A 16,168-nucleotide genomic window follows, 5' to 3' on the forward strand; every position below is an offset into this window, starting at 1 on the left:
GATGGTGCCAACCACAATCTGTATGGATGTGTGCAGGAAAATCTGTCCTCCATTGTCCAAAATCTGAACTTCCTTCCATATAGATCTCAGACAGACAACCAGAAGCCCAGGATGGAGCGTACGGTAGGATGTTTCTATGTTGATAGATCTACTAGTTTCGTAAAGTGCGGGATGGAGCATATAATAAACTAGAAAATACCCCGCGCGTTGCTGCGGAAATTTGAGGATAAAGAGTTTCATGAAATAGTGAGAAAAACCTAAGTACTTTATACATGTTAAGCAAAACAATGTTAGAGAAATGGGTTATATGCATTCACAAATGTAACGCTTATAAATGACTAACCTTTAAATCTAGTTTAATGGAAAAATCTCCGCTTTTTGGATGAACCTGGAAAGGACCATATTGTACTTTCACATGGGTGGCCAAATATCCGTTGTCCTCATGGTTACCTGTAATAAGAAGCATTGAAAATCATCTACATTTAACCAGCAAACAATTAAGAAGTAACTAAATGCAAGGTTAGCTACATGCAAAGTTGGTATGTGAAGAAAATATCTCTGATGCGATCAACACTGGCTCAGCTAGTAAAGTTATACAGTTGGGATATTCTAGTGACTGAGGCTTATCTAAATGGCTTAAACTAAATAACTAATATTTGATCAACTGAAACAACAAGGTAGACATACTAACATAGGCATTGGATTGACTACATATTGTTTCCAAATAAAGAACTCAATTCATGAAGCTTCAGATTAAAGTATTACAACGTTTTCAACCTAGCCTGATCGTAAATTGAGGTTATATAAAGAAAAATCAAGCCTACAAACCTGAAGGTTCCCCAGTGGATAATCGAGCTCAAGGTTGCCTGCAAAATCTGAAATAGAATGATAAGTTTGCAAATTGAATGGTACAAATACACAACAGTGGAAGCCCTCTCATGCCAAAAATAGCTTCTGAGAACAACTGACTCTACGTTGCGTATCTCCAATTCGTTCTAACACTGCAACAAATATTAAAGCAATTCTATGAAATTGTACACATGAGAGTAATGAAGATAAATTATCGCTGGTCACCTGAAATCTTTCTCAGGCTCCCACTCTTGTTATGGTTCCTCTGTACCTAGCGACAGGCTATTTAGGCTGAACATATGTTTCAAGAATCTACACGACTGGATAGAATATTGTAATGATGAAACTTCTTGGCATCACACATATAACACGCGATTGTAGAATATTATAGCCATGTCAAGCAAGCAATATATACGCTACTTACTACTATCCACGGGAAGCATGAAAGGCAAGGTTCGATGGTTTCGGCACCACCGGCGACGACGCGGCCCGTCGGCGGGAGCCCCTCGGCCAGACATCCAAAGTAATAATGGAGGAGGAAGAAACAGAACACCAGGCTGTTAATCGAAGAAGATATAAGAATCTTGTGAGGAATTCATCAAGGAGTAATCAAGGTAATCACGTGAAGGATTGGGCTGATTGTCGTTCGCCGGAGTGACGACGAGGAGGCAGCGATGATGCTGTCGCAAGCGAGGCGACGGGTAATTGTCGTTCGTCGGAACGACCTGGAGAAGGGCGACACGCTGTCGTCGACAATGCGGTGGGTGATCATCGTTCGGGGGAGCGAGGAAGAGGCGACAAAGTTGCGAGCTGTCGTCAAGGTGTGCACATGTGTTCTTGTAAGGTGCGTCCAAGAGCTCAGGTGTGTGAGTCTTCTGCTGCAATTGGGATGCGTCACTGGCGGAGGAGAATTGTGAGCGAGAGCGGGCGGAAAAAGGAATTCGTGCCTTGCGTTTCCGTTCGTGGTGGTGGAGTTCATCTCCACCGTATATGAACTCGCTGGAACTCCACCACCACGAACGGAAACGCAAGGCACGAATTCCTTTTTCCACCCGCTCTCGCTCGCAATTCTCCTCCGCCAGTGACGCATCTCAACTGCAGCAGAAAACTCACACACCTGAGCTCTTAGACGCACCTTACAAGAACACATGTGCACACCTTGACGACAGCTCGCAACTTTGTCGCCTCTTCCTCGCTCCCCCGAACGATGATCACCCACCGCATTGTCGACGACAGCGTGTCGCCCTTCTCCATGTCGTTCCGACGAACGACAATTACCCGTCGCCTCGCTTGCGACAGCATCATCGTTGCCTCCTCGTCGTCACTCCGGCGAACGACAATCAGCCCAATCATTCACGTTGTTGCATCCCCAATGACTAAATTGCCTGCTCGCCTTCTTCGTCGCTACACCAGCGACTTTATTGCCCGCCCCGAGGCGCTAATCGGGACGTCACACCGGGGCAAGCGCAGCTTTCCTCGAACCTTGCTCTAGATACCAATTGTTGGAAATTCTCCCACAGGATCTATCACATCAAATTGCACGAACACACGCGCACAAAAAACGGATAGCCAAGGGCCCTTGTCGTGCCCTCTTTTCTCTTTATTTCTTTTTGTATTTTCTCTCTGTTACAATATTCCAGCCCAGATCGTGTGTATATATATACACGCTCGATCGGAGCAAACCCAAAACAGGAACCGACTAGGACTCAGCCTAAACTAAACCTACCACGTAACCTGCTAATACCTAAACCGACTATGAAACCAATAAAGTAACCGGACGCAGCCAAGTACTACTAGACTCACACGTATAGGACTAGTACCAAACTCAGACTTCCCTATTCCTAATTAACTACCATAATGTTTGGATTATTCCAACAGACCCATGGAGGCAGCGGCGGCAGCAATAGGCGACCGGGATGGAACACGGTTGACCTACATCGCGGGCAGCGGCGGCGAGACTAGGCAACCTGGAGGAAGGTGCCTTGAGGGAAGCTTCTACCCTATGAACTACCGACAAATGGGATAGGAAGTAATGGAGGAGGCATTGGTGGGAGTAGAGGAAGAGGAACCGGCAGCAGTTTCTATTGGGACTCACTGCAGGGAAGATGAGAGAACGCTACGCGACATAGTGCGAGTGGCGGCGAGCGAAAGACCCTTCGTGATCGCAGCAATAATGAGATGGGAAAACGCAGGCTACTTCTGTCAGGGAGTAGAGACAGAAATTAGCGGCAAAATCTTTCACGGAGGGCGGTGTGGTTCAGCTGTTACTATTGAAGGTGAGACCAAAACAGCTACACTTTCAATTGTGCGGATGTGCATGCATGGCCGCATGTTGGGGAAGATGTGGGATGAATGGCTGCATTGTAGGAGAGTTAGGCAACCGGTGATAATGACATGGCCAGGATGCTGAGGTGGGTAGGCTGCATGTCAAGATATATATGATAGTGGGGATGAATCTCTTAGGTATATAGGATTCCCAGCAGCAACAGGATGCAGTTGCAATTCTAATTATGAGTATCAGTTCCTCAACAAACTGAACTCGCAACTCATCTATTGGAAATTGCAGCCAGGCGAATACATTTTGCCAGTGATGGCGACACAAAGATAATCAAACTAAATCACATGAGGTTTCAGTTGAATTGAAACATCAGTTCATATATTAGAAAGACATGCAAATAGATCATGTTAAACTACTACTATCACATTAATATACCACATTTTTAGAAGGCAAGAAAATACAACACACAATTCTATCTCAATGGCATGTGATCCTTGGATACTCTATAAATGCAACCGCAGTCGGCCATTCCAGGTCCACGGAAACAGAAAGATCTCAAGTTCTTGGCTAGGACTACAGATTTAAGAACAAGAAAATAACATTTCATGTATTGCTGGAGACCGAAGTTTGTACATAGATAAATTATTCGCAAACAGAGAAATAAGCAGAGACATGAATCTAGATATTAGAATATTTATAGTTCCAACTAAACAATCAAGTAACCCTAGCAAGGTTGCAAGATCTTAAGTTCTATGTTAGAGCTAGAGTTTAGGAACGAGAAACCAGCAAATGAGCGGGTGATCAAGCCGATCGCGTGCGAGGTCGGGGACGCCGCTTGGTGGAGGCGGGGTGGCGGCGGAGTCCGAGGTGAAGCCGGCACTTACGGACGGCGTTGGACGTTGTGCGGACGAGCACAGGCACCCGGGCTGCCAAAGCAGTGCCAGCGCCCAGGCAGCAAGGCTCGAGCGACCAATGTAGTAGCGGCGCCCGAGCTGAGGCAGCCGACGAGCTTGACGCAGTCGGACCGACGCAGCCATGCAGACACAGCGGAGGCGGGTGGCGTGGATTGCCGGGCGGGCCAGCGCGCGAATTGTTGCTATGATGGGCCGTCGCATGGCGTGAGGCCACCAAGTAGGGGCGATGCAGGTGTCCCGGTCGGAGAGGGCGATGACGGTCGGCGTAGATCGACAAGCAGGCCGGCGTGCGAATGACGGCCGTGAGGGGCCACCTGTCGCGCGAGGTCGCCGGGTCGGTAAGAGCCTGCCGATCGCGCCATTGTCGAAGTAAAGGCACACAAGGGTCGATGGCCGGCAGCGGGTGATGGAAACCGATCAAGCATAGATTATAAAACAAAAAGAAAATGTCGATCAAAACGACCGGCGAGAGAGCGAAAAAACCCGGAGCAAGGGCTCGGGAAAAAGACTATCTAAGGCAGCCGGTCAACACGACGGGCGGACGAACTCTAGGTACTGGCGGCGCGGCCGCCGACGGCGGTCATGGAGGCCGACCAACCCGGGGGCGGCGCGCGGGTGCGGAAGCGGCGGCGGCTAGGGTTTAGGATCGATGTAAGGCTGGTACCATGTTAGAAGTGATAGAGGAGATTGGCAAAATAGTTCATTGTATTGCTTGAGCCTCGTGGGCATATATATAGGAGTACAATGATCAACTTGGAGACAAGACAAGCCAGAACAAATCCTAGTCTATCTCATCTTTCCTAATAAGCAATATACTCAACATGAGCAAAGAAACGCTTTGTTCAAGACCTCCAGAGCAACCCATATAATCATCCTAGACCGCACTCTCAAGGATGTGAATTCTGCCTTCTACAAGATGCATCGCCACCTGTCGCCCATTCTGGAGAAGGACAGTGCCCGGCGCTTCCTTCGTTTGTATGTGGTGCAACCAAGATGCATTGCTTGGGGCTTCTTCATCATCCCAGAAGTCCTCAACCGGATGATTATTCATGATGCCCTGCGATGTGCAAAGGTTGTCCTGGAGGGCAAGGCTCCTGAGCTAGGAAGTTTCCACGCCAATCCAAACGGTATGAATAAGTATGGCCACATTCCTCTCCATGAAGCCGCGGAAAGGTCCGTTGACATGATCAAGTTGCTCCTCCACCATGGCGCATTGACCAATCTACGCATGGCTGGCGACTCGGTCATCGAGGACCTACTCCCGCTCCATGTTGGTGTTGCGGTCGAAGACACTTGCTTGCACAAATATCTCAACGACAATCTAACCAAGAAATATGCCAACTATGTATACATTATTATTTATCTCTTGTGCTGGAATGAAAATTTTCTTGGATACGACTAGACTACTTGCTGAACACATGGACAATCTAGACGAGGAAATCTGGAATGGGAAACTGTTGCAAACAGCCGTTTTGCTCCTGTCAGCTCAAACACATATCCATGCGGAATATCCCTGCAATAGAAAAGATAATAGTGGGCTGGGTTGATGGGTTTTCTGCTATCATTGACCGCCTTGTTGAACAGATTGATACCATGCATGAAATTGGGGATGGGTCGAGACGGAAAGGAAAAGTTGAATTTGGAGGCCCAGGGTGGACATTTGTACAATACATTATTGCTTTTTCAAATAATTTTCCGAGCTGGTAAAGCTCTCGATTCGTACATTCAGACACATAAGGAGGTGCCTAAAACAAAGCTTCTTCAACGCATTTCACAGATTCTCAATGACCATGGTTTTTCTCCTAGCGGAGGAGTCATCCTCATTGGAGACCTCTCCCCTTACGAATGGTGGCCAGTGCCCAATGGTGAGAAGATAGTTGAAACTAAGGCAGATGCAGAAACGCCTAATGCAGATAAAAAGTCTGCCAGAAAAAGACTCTGCAGAAGTTGGGAGCTTGAATGCACATGTAATAGTTACTTCCCATATTGGAGATCAGTGTTAGCATTGCGGTCTCCCATAAAAGTGTATCCAGTCCATGCACAAACTGATAAATTGCGTCCGCCTAAATTTGATTGAATACAGAACTCCGTGAGTAAGTTCGGCAAACTATCTACTACTCCCTCTGTAAACTAATATAAGAGCATTTAGATCACTATTTTAGTATTCTAAACGCTCTTATATTAATTTACGGAGGGAGTACTTCGCTTCATAAAGGTAATGCCTGTTTGCTGGCAAGAGAAATTCCACAAGTTACAAATATGCATCGATCCAGAAGGCTATTTGGTACTGTTGCATTGACGATGTTGAAAGTATTAAAGAATGCATGAGAAGAAATGTGGCCGTACATTTAGCCTCAACTTCGTTATTGAGTGCAAGTTTTATTATAGATTAATAAATAGCATGTGAATATAATTATGTGTTTCTTTTGTTAATTTATTAGTTTTTGTAAGTTTGTTATTCGGGGTTTTAATTCAGTACGATGATTGAATGATTCTAATAGCGTGTTGTTTATGGGATTTCATTTATTTTATAAACTAGCACAAATAAATTACATGAAAAAACGGCAACATTATTTAGAAGTAGATAAGATAGCATAGGTGTTGTACAGACAAACTGAAATAAGTGGATATTCATACACTCCGCGCGGCCATTCCCGCTACCCCCACCCTCTACCACCATTGCCCCCGCCACCTCCCTCTCCGGTGCATTTTCCCCGGCAGTCCTTCGCCACCATGGACGACACCTTACTGTCCCCCTTCACCGTCGAGGTCACGCACGCTCAATCCCCTCGGGCGGATCTCGTCGCCGGCCATGTTGGTCCCGCCGTCGCCCAAGGCACTACTGTGCCTGTCCGCAAGCGGCAGGGCAACATGGTCGTGTAGGGCGGGAATCCGGCTACCCCCACCGGGAAGGCCCGCGCTCCATGCGCCGACGCCGCTGCGCTATCCCGGCCGGCGGCGTAGAAGGTCGGCAAGGTCTCCGGCGTGAAGCGGAATATGATTCCGGCTACAAAGAAGCCGGCTTCTTCATCCACTCCCTCCGCCTCGGAAAGAGGTTCCTCGGTGATGCCGCTCAACAACGGTGCTCCCACCGCAAGCGAGGTGTTCAACAAAATGGCCGGAAGGTATGCCTCTTCATTCATGGAAATTTTCTTTGCTTTCGCGATAGCTCGTGACTTGTTATCGTTCACTATACGGTGGTTCGAACAATGCAACTACCGAGTTCGTGAACTTGTTGGACACCAACGCCATTGCCATCAAGCTCCGTTCGCCGCGTTTGATTACAATGACGGAGGGCGGCGTGGATGATCATGGGGGAGAAGAAGAAGTGGAGGAGATCGATGAGGGGGCGTATGAGCAATGGCAAGAAAGAAGTGGAAAAAGCCAGAGATCAAAAAACTACGCGATCTTGGAAGATCAAATATTGATCAAGGCATGGAGTGTGGTGTCTCTTGATGCATGCACGGGTACTTCTCAAACCGCCAAGAGGTATTGGTGAAGGATCGAAGATCAATACTTCCGCATGATGGCAAAGTATCCCAATAGGACTCCACGCACCTTTCGGTCGCTCCAAGGGCGTTGGGACGTGATCAAGCCTATTTGCAGCCGTTGGGCAGCTTGCTTGGAGCAAGTACGCAATGCACCTCCAAGTGAAACCGTGGAATCCGACTATGTGAGTTCATTTTGACTTTGTTCAAGTTGTGCACATTAGATTGCATCATATGAAATGATTGCATCGTTCAAATTGTGTAGGACAAAATTTCCCAACAAAGATACGAAGACATGAAAGCTTCGGAAGGCAAATTCTTCAAACTAGTGCATTGTTGGGACTTGCTCAAAAAGTGCGAGCAGTGGAAGTTGATTGACAAAGAATCCCCATCGAAGAGAAGTTCGCTTACAAACATGGATGAAGATGAGGATGATAATGGTCCAAGAAACTTGAACAAGCCCGATGGCGACAAGAAGTCTAAGGAGAAAATGAAAAGAGAGCATGAAGTGTCGAGCTTGAGAGAGAAGATTGATGCCATGGTGCAATCAAATGAGTTTATGTTAGTGAAGACGTTGGAGATCAAGAAAGAGTTCGCCGAGAAGAAGGCATGGGAGAAGCAAAAGAAATGGCAATTGCTCAAGGAAGAGGGGCTGCGCAAAGCGGCCATTGAGGAGAGAAGAGCACGTCCCGCTGAGAACAAAGCCATGTCCAAGTTGCTTGCCGAAGAGAACACGATCATGACGATGAACCGCAATGACATGGACGACCTCACCAAAGAATGGCATGATATGGCAGGAAGTGAAATCTTGAAGAGGAGAATGCTTGCGGCGGCCAGTGCGTGTTACACTGCCATAGATGTTTTCTCAACTGGGTTTAGAACCAATATCGCCGATGCGTTCAGTGCACCAACCGATGATCTTGGTGCCGGAGTTGGAACAAGTGTCGAAGGTCGACTCGATGGTTGCGATGACCTCGATGGACTCAGTGGCGCAGAGTGAAGATCGACCAAGATGATGCCGGACGTGGTCGTCACTTTTGCAAGACCCTCTTTTGCGTTTGTCCTATAAAACTTTAAGTTTTTATTTGCGTGTGAACTGTGTTCTATTGTTTGAATTTAAACTTATTTGTCGGAACCGATGTCAAATTCGATAATTGGGCGTCTTCGGTTTGCGGTGGACGCGGCGATGCCCGAGCAGACCCTGCATAGCCGACCCGTAAAAAACCATATTCATCGAATATCCTTTTTTACGGGCCCGTTTTGCGGGGTCTGAGTCTGACCTCGCCCGCGCCGGCCTGCATATACACTTTTCCGCGAACTACAAATGACTTATGCGGGTTGGGATTTTGCGGGTCTGCTAGAGATGCTCTAACCCATAGCAGTAATATTGCATTTCTTAAATTAATCTTCTTCATCTGATGAGGTCATTATGCTGTCATTTGTGTTTTCATGTTTGCAGGAGTGCTGGTTGCTTGGTCCACAGTTTCTCCCATTTATATTTCTACAGAATATGCTTTCCATCGAGTGTAGTCTTGCTCTTGTTCTCGTTCTGGCTGTTCTATGTATAAGAGATGTTCTTCACTTCTGTTGGTCATGGAATATTAGGGTGGAAAAAAAGACCTGGAGGTCGAGACATCCAGTGCTAATTGGAAGTTACTCGTTTTTTCCATGTATTGAAAGCGCTTGTCCAGAATATTGTTGGGAATAAGATTGGTATCTGGAACATACCTATTTCTCAACCTAACCATGTCGTGGTCAGAGAAGCTAAAACAAGTTTAAAACCACTTGCAACTTGAAGTTGAAAGGCTCCTCTTATTTCTCAAAATGGAAGGAGGAAGGGGTTCAATTTGGCTTAGTGAGCTCATGAACAGCTTACAAATTCGTCTAATGAAGCAAAAATAACTTCACCAGGCATTAACTTACAGAACTTTTGGTCAGGTTTGGAGTTCACGATGGTGAAGCTAACAAATCACACACCATGAGAACACCTGAGAGGGTCAACTTTGCTAACCTATTGGACATTTTAGTGGTCTTTCCCTGCAGAAGATAGAAGAGGAACAATAAAGTCGAGTACCATGGAGAGGGCACATTTTGATTACCTTAAATATTTCTAGAAACCTGATAACAATAAACAACCGAAAGGAAAAAAAGAGAAACTATTTCACAAGAAGGGAAATAAAGATAGCGATCTATACTGTCAATACAGAAGAACCTCTACACATGCATATTTCCACAGAACGTGTGATACTATGTTGAGTAGTCTGCCACATTACTTAGAGCATCTCTAACAGATCCCGTAAAAGGGACCATCCGGCAAAATAACCGCCGATTTATGGGACGAGGGCGCTTTTTTTGTCCCGAATACGTCCTGTAAAATCGTTCATTCTGTAAAAATTTTGCGGGAATCTGCATATTTCGGGCCGTTTCCTCTATCTACGAGATTTGGGGACCGGCATTCGCTTTCACCAACTTTTGTGCGGGAGGACATATATGAGTCGAGATTAGGCGAGAGAGGAGACCAGCGTTCGCTTTCACAAACTTTTAATCTGGCTCGGCATGTATATGAGTCGGAATGTAGAAGTAGACGTACACTTCTATTTCAATTCGTCTCGGCACGGAATTTCTTTTCATACATGTCATCTCTGGATTTCTACCGCCGAGTCAAATATTTTCCTTCTCCTACAGTAAATCTCTCGGTGCATGTGTCTAAATAAATTATTACTACCAATTAATGTCAACACATGAGCATAGAACCAAAGAAGAATTTTCGCCATGCCTGGTTATGTTTCTAGTCTCTTATACAAGACTTGCAAATTGGGTCACAGGAAAAAACCACCAGAAAATTAATCAAATCGACACGTATATAACAGGCGTTGCTCGAGCGACGTCATCGCAACTTTGTCTCATCTTGATCCTGGTGCACTACTCATGCAAATCGACACTCTTTAATTATGAAGAACGTGTGCAGTCCAGATTTTCTCCATTATCCAATCTGAACTGTCGCCTGATAGATTTGACAAACAATCAGAAGCTCGATGTGGAGCAAACAAATAAGAAGTTTCTCTGTTGCAAGCTGTGTAGATCATGATTTCCCAGCGATATCAGGATGCAGTTATATATCATCCTGACTTCTGAGCAGGAGGGACGCATGACTGAACTAATTGAGCAGGTGACTCGTCTATTAGAAATTGCACCTGGCGAATAACCCTCGAGGCGATAAACACTTGAGGTCCAGAGTGAACTGAAACGGCAGTTCATATCAGAAAGCCTTAGCGACGATCGTGTTAAACTACTACTATAACCTTATTATGTCGCAGTTTCAGCAGGCAAGAAAAAATACAACACAAAAATGGAATGACAAACAGACACAAAAAAATCCAACAGCAGTCTTGTGCTCTTCCATTCCAGGTCCACCCAAACAGCAAGATCTTCAGTTAGTTACTCCAGAGCTAGAGATTACAAACAAGGAAATAACCTTTCATGTATTGTCGGAAACAGAAGTTGGTAGACCGACGAATTATTCACAAACAGAGAAATAAAGTATAGATATTAAAATATTCATAATAGTTCACACAAAACAATATGAGTATCCATGGTGAGGTACTATGGTGTTACATCTGCATATAGGCTACACTAATAAATTTATGACCACACAAGCACAAGCAGGTACTAAAGTTGGCTGGTTAGCTAGCCATATAAAGTCGGGTACATGCGCTCCTTCATTGCTGCTCGTATTCATGACCTAACTCTGGTATCATCAGAAAGATGGACAATTGCGAGGCTCCAATATGCAAGACTTTTAGTGTTCATCTGCCAGTGACTCTGAGAACAAGGGAACATATGAAAGATAAGGGGAGCTGGATTCCCGTCCAAGATCACATATCGAACGCAGCTCCTTAGAGTCTATTGCGTAGGAAAATAGTTCCACCAGTGAACGCCAATACAATGTATATTTGACAATGATGAATATGACATTATGTTCTGGGTGAGCTGAGATAACACAACAATGATCATCATGGCTTGTATACCTTGTTCCAAACAGTAGCATGTAGCTGACATTGAGCTTCAAGGTCCATTTTGCAGTACTAAAATCTTCTAAAACCCAAATTGATATTTCAGAAGCATCACAACTTGCGAAATACAAATGGCCCCGTGACACATAAACATCATAAGCACCACATTGATAGTGTGGTTTAGGAACACGAACGAAACTGCAATTTCCATCCACGTCGATGGTCGCAACCAAATCATCATTGCAAGTTAAATACAGGATCCCGGTCAGAAATGCGCTACCTATAAAGTGGACTGTTTCAATTGGAAGGTCCCATGCGCGCTGACGTGTCCAAACTCCAGCTTTGGAAGAGTAGATTCCCACCACTTTGATGCATCTTTGACTGTGATCACCACTCTTATCCCCATCCCAGACACAGGTAGGTACGAACTCAAAAACATGGAAGTGTGATGAGACGGCTGGATCGAACCCCAAGCGAACTTTGCACGACTCGCTGGACCAGTTTGTGGCAGGCACGACCACCCACTTCTCAGTGGCTGGATTGCACACCACGTAATCCATTATCTTGCGATCAGTGTCCTGACAGCATTTACAGAGGAGGAGGCCATTGCAGCAGTCCAATATGTCTAGTTTCTCACATCCGGGCAGGAATGAGAGGGAGGAGTTGATGCGAGGGCACCAGTTCCCGGAGACGCTTTGGTAACGACGAGACACCTGATCTGTGTCCCATGTTTCAAAGAAGAAGCCGGCGAGGGTCGACTGAGAAATATTCTTGCGGTGGTCCGGGTGGGAGATTAGATCGCGCCAGCGCGTGGAGACGCACATGCAACAGCGGGTGGACTTGAAGGGCAAGCGCGAGAGGATCTCGACAAGGAGGTCGTCGGGGAGCTCGGACACTGGGCCGCGCGCCATCCTCCTCGTGTCCCTCTTCTTCTTTCTGGAGCCCCGCGCCATCGCCGGCCAATCTGCAGATCGGCACGAAGGTTAGAGACTCATCCACGGTAATGAACTTGATGATGGGACCGCGAGGGACGGGAGGATCTACCAATTGCTAGCGAGCTGCGAAGCGAAGGACGGCCGGCCGCCGGCGAGGGTTTGCGCACGCGGCAGTAGCGAGTTGGAGGCACAACTGGAGGCGCGGCGGCGCATGTGTCTGGGCTTTATCTGGGCCGTACACGCCTTGAAACGTAGAAGTAGAGGATACACGTACGAGCTTTTGTTTTTCGAAGCAGCATAGCAGTCCCTTGAAAGTTCTCAAAAATAAAAACAGTCCCTTTGAAGCTTGGGAATCGTTTTTCTCTTAGGTGAGCGGCTAGGAACCCTAGCCGCCGCCAGGAGAGCTGATCCTTCTGTCGCTGTCTTCTAGCGGCTCCCCTCCGCCGGCAACCTGTTGGTTGGCGGTGGTGAGGGGGGTTGCCGGACCCCACGCATTCGGATCCTTTTAGCTTTAGGTTCTAGGGCCCTAGTAGCTTAGGTTTTGGGTCGTTCGGCGTCTTGGCTTTGGCGGCGGCTCCAGATTCTTCTTTGACGACTTGTTCATTCCTATTGTCGATGATAGATTTGGGAACTAGTATGTTCAAGCGGGGATGTCATGGCGGCAGTGGCATCCCTCGGCTCTGGCGTCGACGGAGTAACTTGCCTCCTATTCTTTACACGATTCCTCGTTGGCTCCTCACGCGATCCTCGGTTCCTACAGGTAGGTTTGGCTTCCATGACTCGGAGCGGGAGGGAAGGGGGTCCTCTCCGGCGGGAACGAGGTGTGAGCAGCGAAACGAGGCCCGCTGGTCTCCCTTTGGTGTCGAGTCTTCTTTCTTGTTGGTAGTCTAAGAGCAACTCCAACGGGGCGACCCAAACGGACGCGCGCTTTGTCCGCTTTTTGTCCGTTTGGATCGGCCAGGCGGACGTGCACGTCCGTATTTTAAAATGGGTCGGCTTGACCGCCCAACGGGGAGGCCGACCCAAATGTACCGGCGTGGAAAAAAATAAGTTTGCGCGAAATAAACATAATTAAACACAAAGTGGCCGGTCAAACGCCGGCCAAAGTCCACCTAAATCTAATAAACATTAAAAAAAGTTTGCGCCCGCCTGCTGCCGCCCCGCACGCTGCCCTAGACGTCGTCGGCCTTGCCCTTGCCCTTGCCCTCGACGCCGCCGTCGTCGGTGAGGTTGATGAAGACCGGAGCAGGGCCAGCCCACCCGAACGCCGCCCGATACGCTTCCAGGGCAGCCTCCTCCGACGTTTGCTGGGGCGGCGGCATTGCGGCAAGCCACGCGCGCTCCTCCTCCTCCTCCTCGAGTCGAAGCACCTCCGCGTCGCGTTCGAGCATGGCGTCGTAGCGCATCTGCTCCTCGCCGTCGGCCTGCTCCTGGCGGAGCCAGTGCTCCCTCCATCGCTCGAGGTGGGCCGCCTCCTCCTCCGGCGTGGCGGCGAAGTGGATGGGAGGCGCGCTGACCCACTCGCAGTACTGGCCCGTCCACGAGTAGGCCTCCTCCGGCCAAGTGGGTGGAGGCGGGAAGCGCTTATGTGACGGCTCCGGCTCCGGCTCTGGCTTGGGCTGGACGGGCGGCGACGGTGGAGGTGGCGGCACGAAGAGCGGGGAGTGGACGGAGTCCCCCGCCGCCGACAGGGCAAGGGCTTGCTCCAGCCCATCCCAGTGCGCATCCTCATCGATGCGGCTAGCCTCCAGCGCGTGCTGCAGGGCCTCATCGAGGGCGGCTTGGTACTCCGCCTCCGCCTCCATGTCTTCCAGCTGTACATCCGGGGGCGGCGATGGGAACGGCAGCGGGATGGCGTCGACACCCGAGCGTCGTTGCTCCTCGTATTCGAGGGCGAACCAAGCCTCCCAGTTGGGAGAGTCAGCGGCGTACTCGGGCAGCCGACGCTGCTCCGACATGAGCAGCGCGCAGCGCCGGTGCACCTCGTCGTCGTGCGCCCGCTGGGTTCGCGGGACCGCCGGCATCGGGATCCGGTTTGGATCCAAATGCCAATGGTGCGGCAGCGTCACGTCGGGGTAGGGGAGGGGCTGCCTGTACTCCCAGTGCCACCGCGCTTGGTGCACCGGGATGTGCAGGCGCCGGCGTTCAGGGCGGAAACACGCCGGCGGTGGAGGGGGAGGGGAAGCTCGGGATGACGAGGCACCGGGGGTGCCCTTGTCCTTGCCCTTGCTGCTGCCGAAGAGGCCCATGGCCGCGCTAGGGTTTGCGGTCGCCGGCGAGGAAGCAAAGGGAGTGGTGGGGGGGCAGATGTGGACGGGAGAACTGGATGAGGCCGACCCCGCCGCACGCGTGGTTAAAAAAGGACGCGCGCGATGGCTGACGCGTGGGCCCGCTGTCGGTGGTCATCATAAATAAGACGACCGGTGGTGGTTGAGTGGCCGCCAGGTGGGGACGCAGCGGACGGCGAGGAGACGCGCGGCGCGTCCGCTTCACGTCCGTGCCGACGCATTCCAGGCGCAAATTTGGGCCACAAATACGTCGGCGCAGACGCGACGCGGACGTGAAATGGGTTTGGGTCGGCGCGTTGGGCCACCAATTTTGTCCACGCCGACCCAAACGGACGCGGGCGGACGAAATGGGTCGCCCGATTGGAGTTGCTCTATGTTGCTTACTGGTAGCGTGTGATCTCTCCTATTTCCATGCCTTTTCTTTGATCTGCTTTGTAAGAGGATCTTCTCATCACCATGTATCGGATTGGATGTGTTGATTTATCTATAAAGCGGGGCGAAAAGCCTTTTTGGGTAACTTTGTGTACCATAGAGGCAAACATATGAGTGGCGATGGAGCCTTTCGCACTCCATCTAGTTTGAATGTCGACGGATCCTTTCACGCTTGATCTAGTTTGAGTATGACAATGAGGCTGGGGCAGGTATGATTCTCAGGGACGACGTAGCTAGCTAGATGCACCTATTTTCTCTTCATGCCTGGAGCTACGGCAATTCACTTAGGTTAATTATCCTTTTGCCCTTAGTGATGTCTATTTGCTCAGTTTTGCCCTCAGATGCATATTGTGCTCATTTTTGCCCTTAATCCGTGCGCACCGACTTGTTCTGTGAACTTTGGCGTCTCCGTCAGGTCAACGTTTTGACTCAGCCCTTACAGGTGGGACCAGGCGGCAGAGGCGGCCAATTTTATTCATATCGTTGCACGCGTGGCTTGCGGGACCCATCAGAGAGCTGTTTAGCATAGAGCCGTTGCGGGTGTGCTATATTAGCGGGCGACAGTGGCGGTGACAACGGCGACAGAGAGCACGACGCTGACCACGGCGAGAGAGCGAGAGCACGACGGCGGTGGGAAGCTAGCTGTGGAGGGCGCAGCTGTGGGAAGATAGCTTTGGAGGGCGCGGCGGCGTTGAGATCCCGTTCGGCTCCGAGCTCCATGTCTTCCGCAAGCTCCCGCGCCACCTCGCGGATGCAGAGCCGGGCGCGTGTGGAGATGTCTGTCTTCGTCTGTCCGCGCTGCCGGGCAAGCGTTGATCGGAGGGTTTCTCACACACCGAGGAACCACAATCGTCCGTTCTACGTGCGCAGCGAGAATGGGGTAAGAATTGGGGCAATTACACCATTTTCGTGGTCGGGATCTTTGAGCAATCGGTTGATCTGTTCGGCGTTCATGCAGGTGACATGCTTCT

The 16,168-nt window shown here is 49.3% G+C and overlaps 1 protein-coding gene and 1 long non-coding RNA gene across 2 annotated transcripts; both read right to left on the reverse strand.

Annotated features, from left to right (window-relative positions):
• Window positions 1–322: 322 nt before the first annotated feature.
• On the reverse strand, window positions 323–1,402 carry LOC123066347 (uncharacterized). The gene is made up of 2 exons (XR_006431321.1): window positions 829–1,402; window positions 323–450 (listed from the first exon to the last, which is right to left on the reverse strand). It is a non-coding gene; the product is annotated as an uncharacterized lncRNA (long non-coding RNA).
• Window positions 1,403–11,130: 9,728 nt separating this feature from the next.
• Window positions 11,131–12,755, reverse strand: LOC123066348 (putative F-box protein At3g52320). The gene is made up of 2 exons (XM_044489441.1): window positions 12,587–12,755; window positions 11,131–12,506 (listed from the first exon to the last, which is right to left on the reverse strand). Exon 2 carries the CDS (start codon window positions 12,493–12,495, stop codon window positions 11,329–11,331), a length of 1,167 nt encoding a protein of 388 aa, XP_044345376.1. The 5' UTR covers window positions 12,496–12,506; window positions 12,587–12,755; the 3' UTR covers window positions 11,131–11,328.
• Between the last annotated feature and the right edge of the window lie 3,413 nt (window positions 12,756–16,168).

This window comes from Triticum aestivum, chromosome 3B (assembly GCF_018294505.1).
Source record: "Triticum aestivum cultivar Chinese Spring chromosome 3B, IWGSC CS RefSeq v2.1, whole genome shotgun sequence".
NCBI classification, from domain to species: domain Eukaryota; kingdom Viridiplantae; phylum Streptophyta; class Magnoliopsida; order Poales; family Poaceae; genus Triticum; species Triticum aestivum.

Coding starts and splice junctions, on each gene's coding strand:
- LOC123066348 (XM_044489441.1), bottom strand. CDS start 12,495: ATGGCGCGGGGCTCCAGAAAGAAGAAGAGGGACACGAGGAGGATGGCG.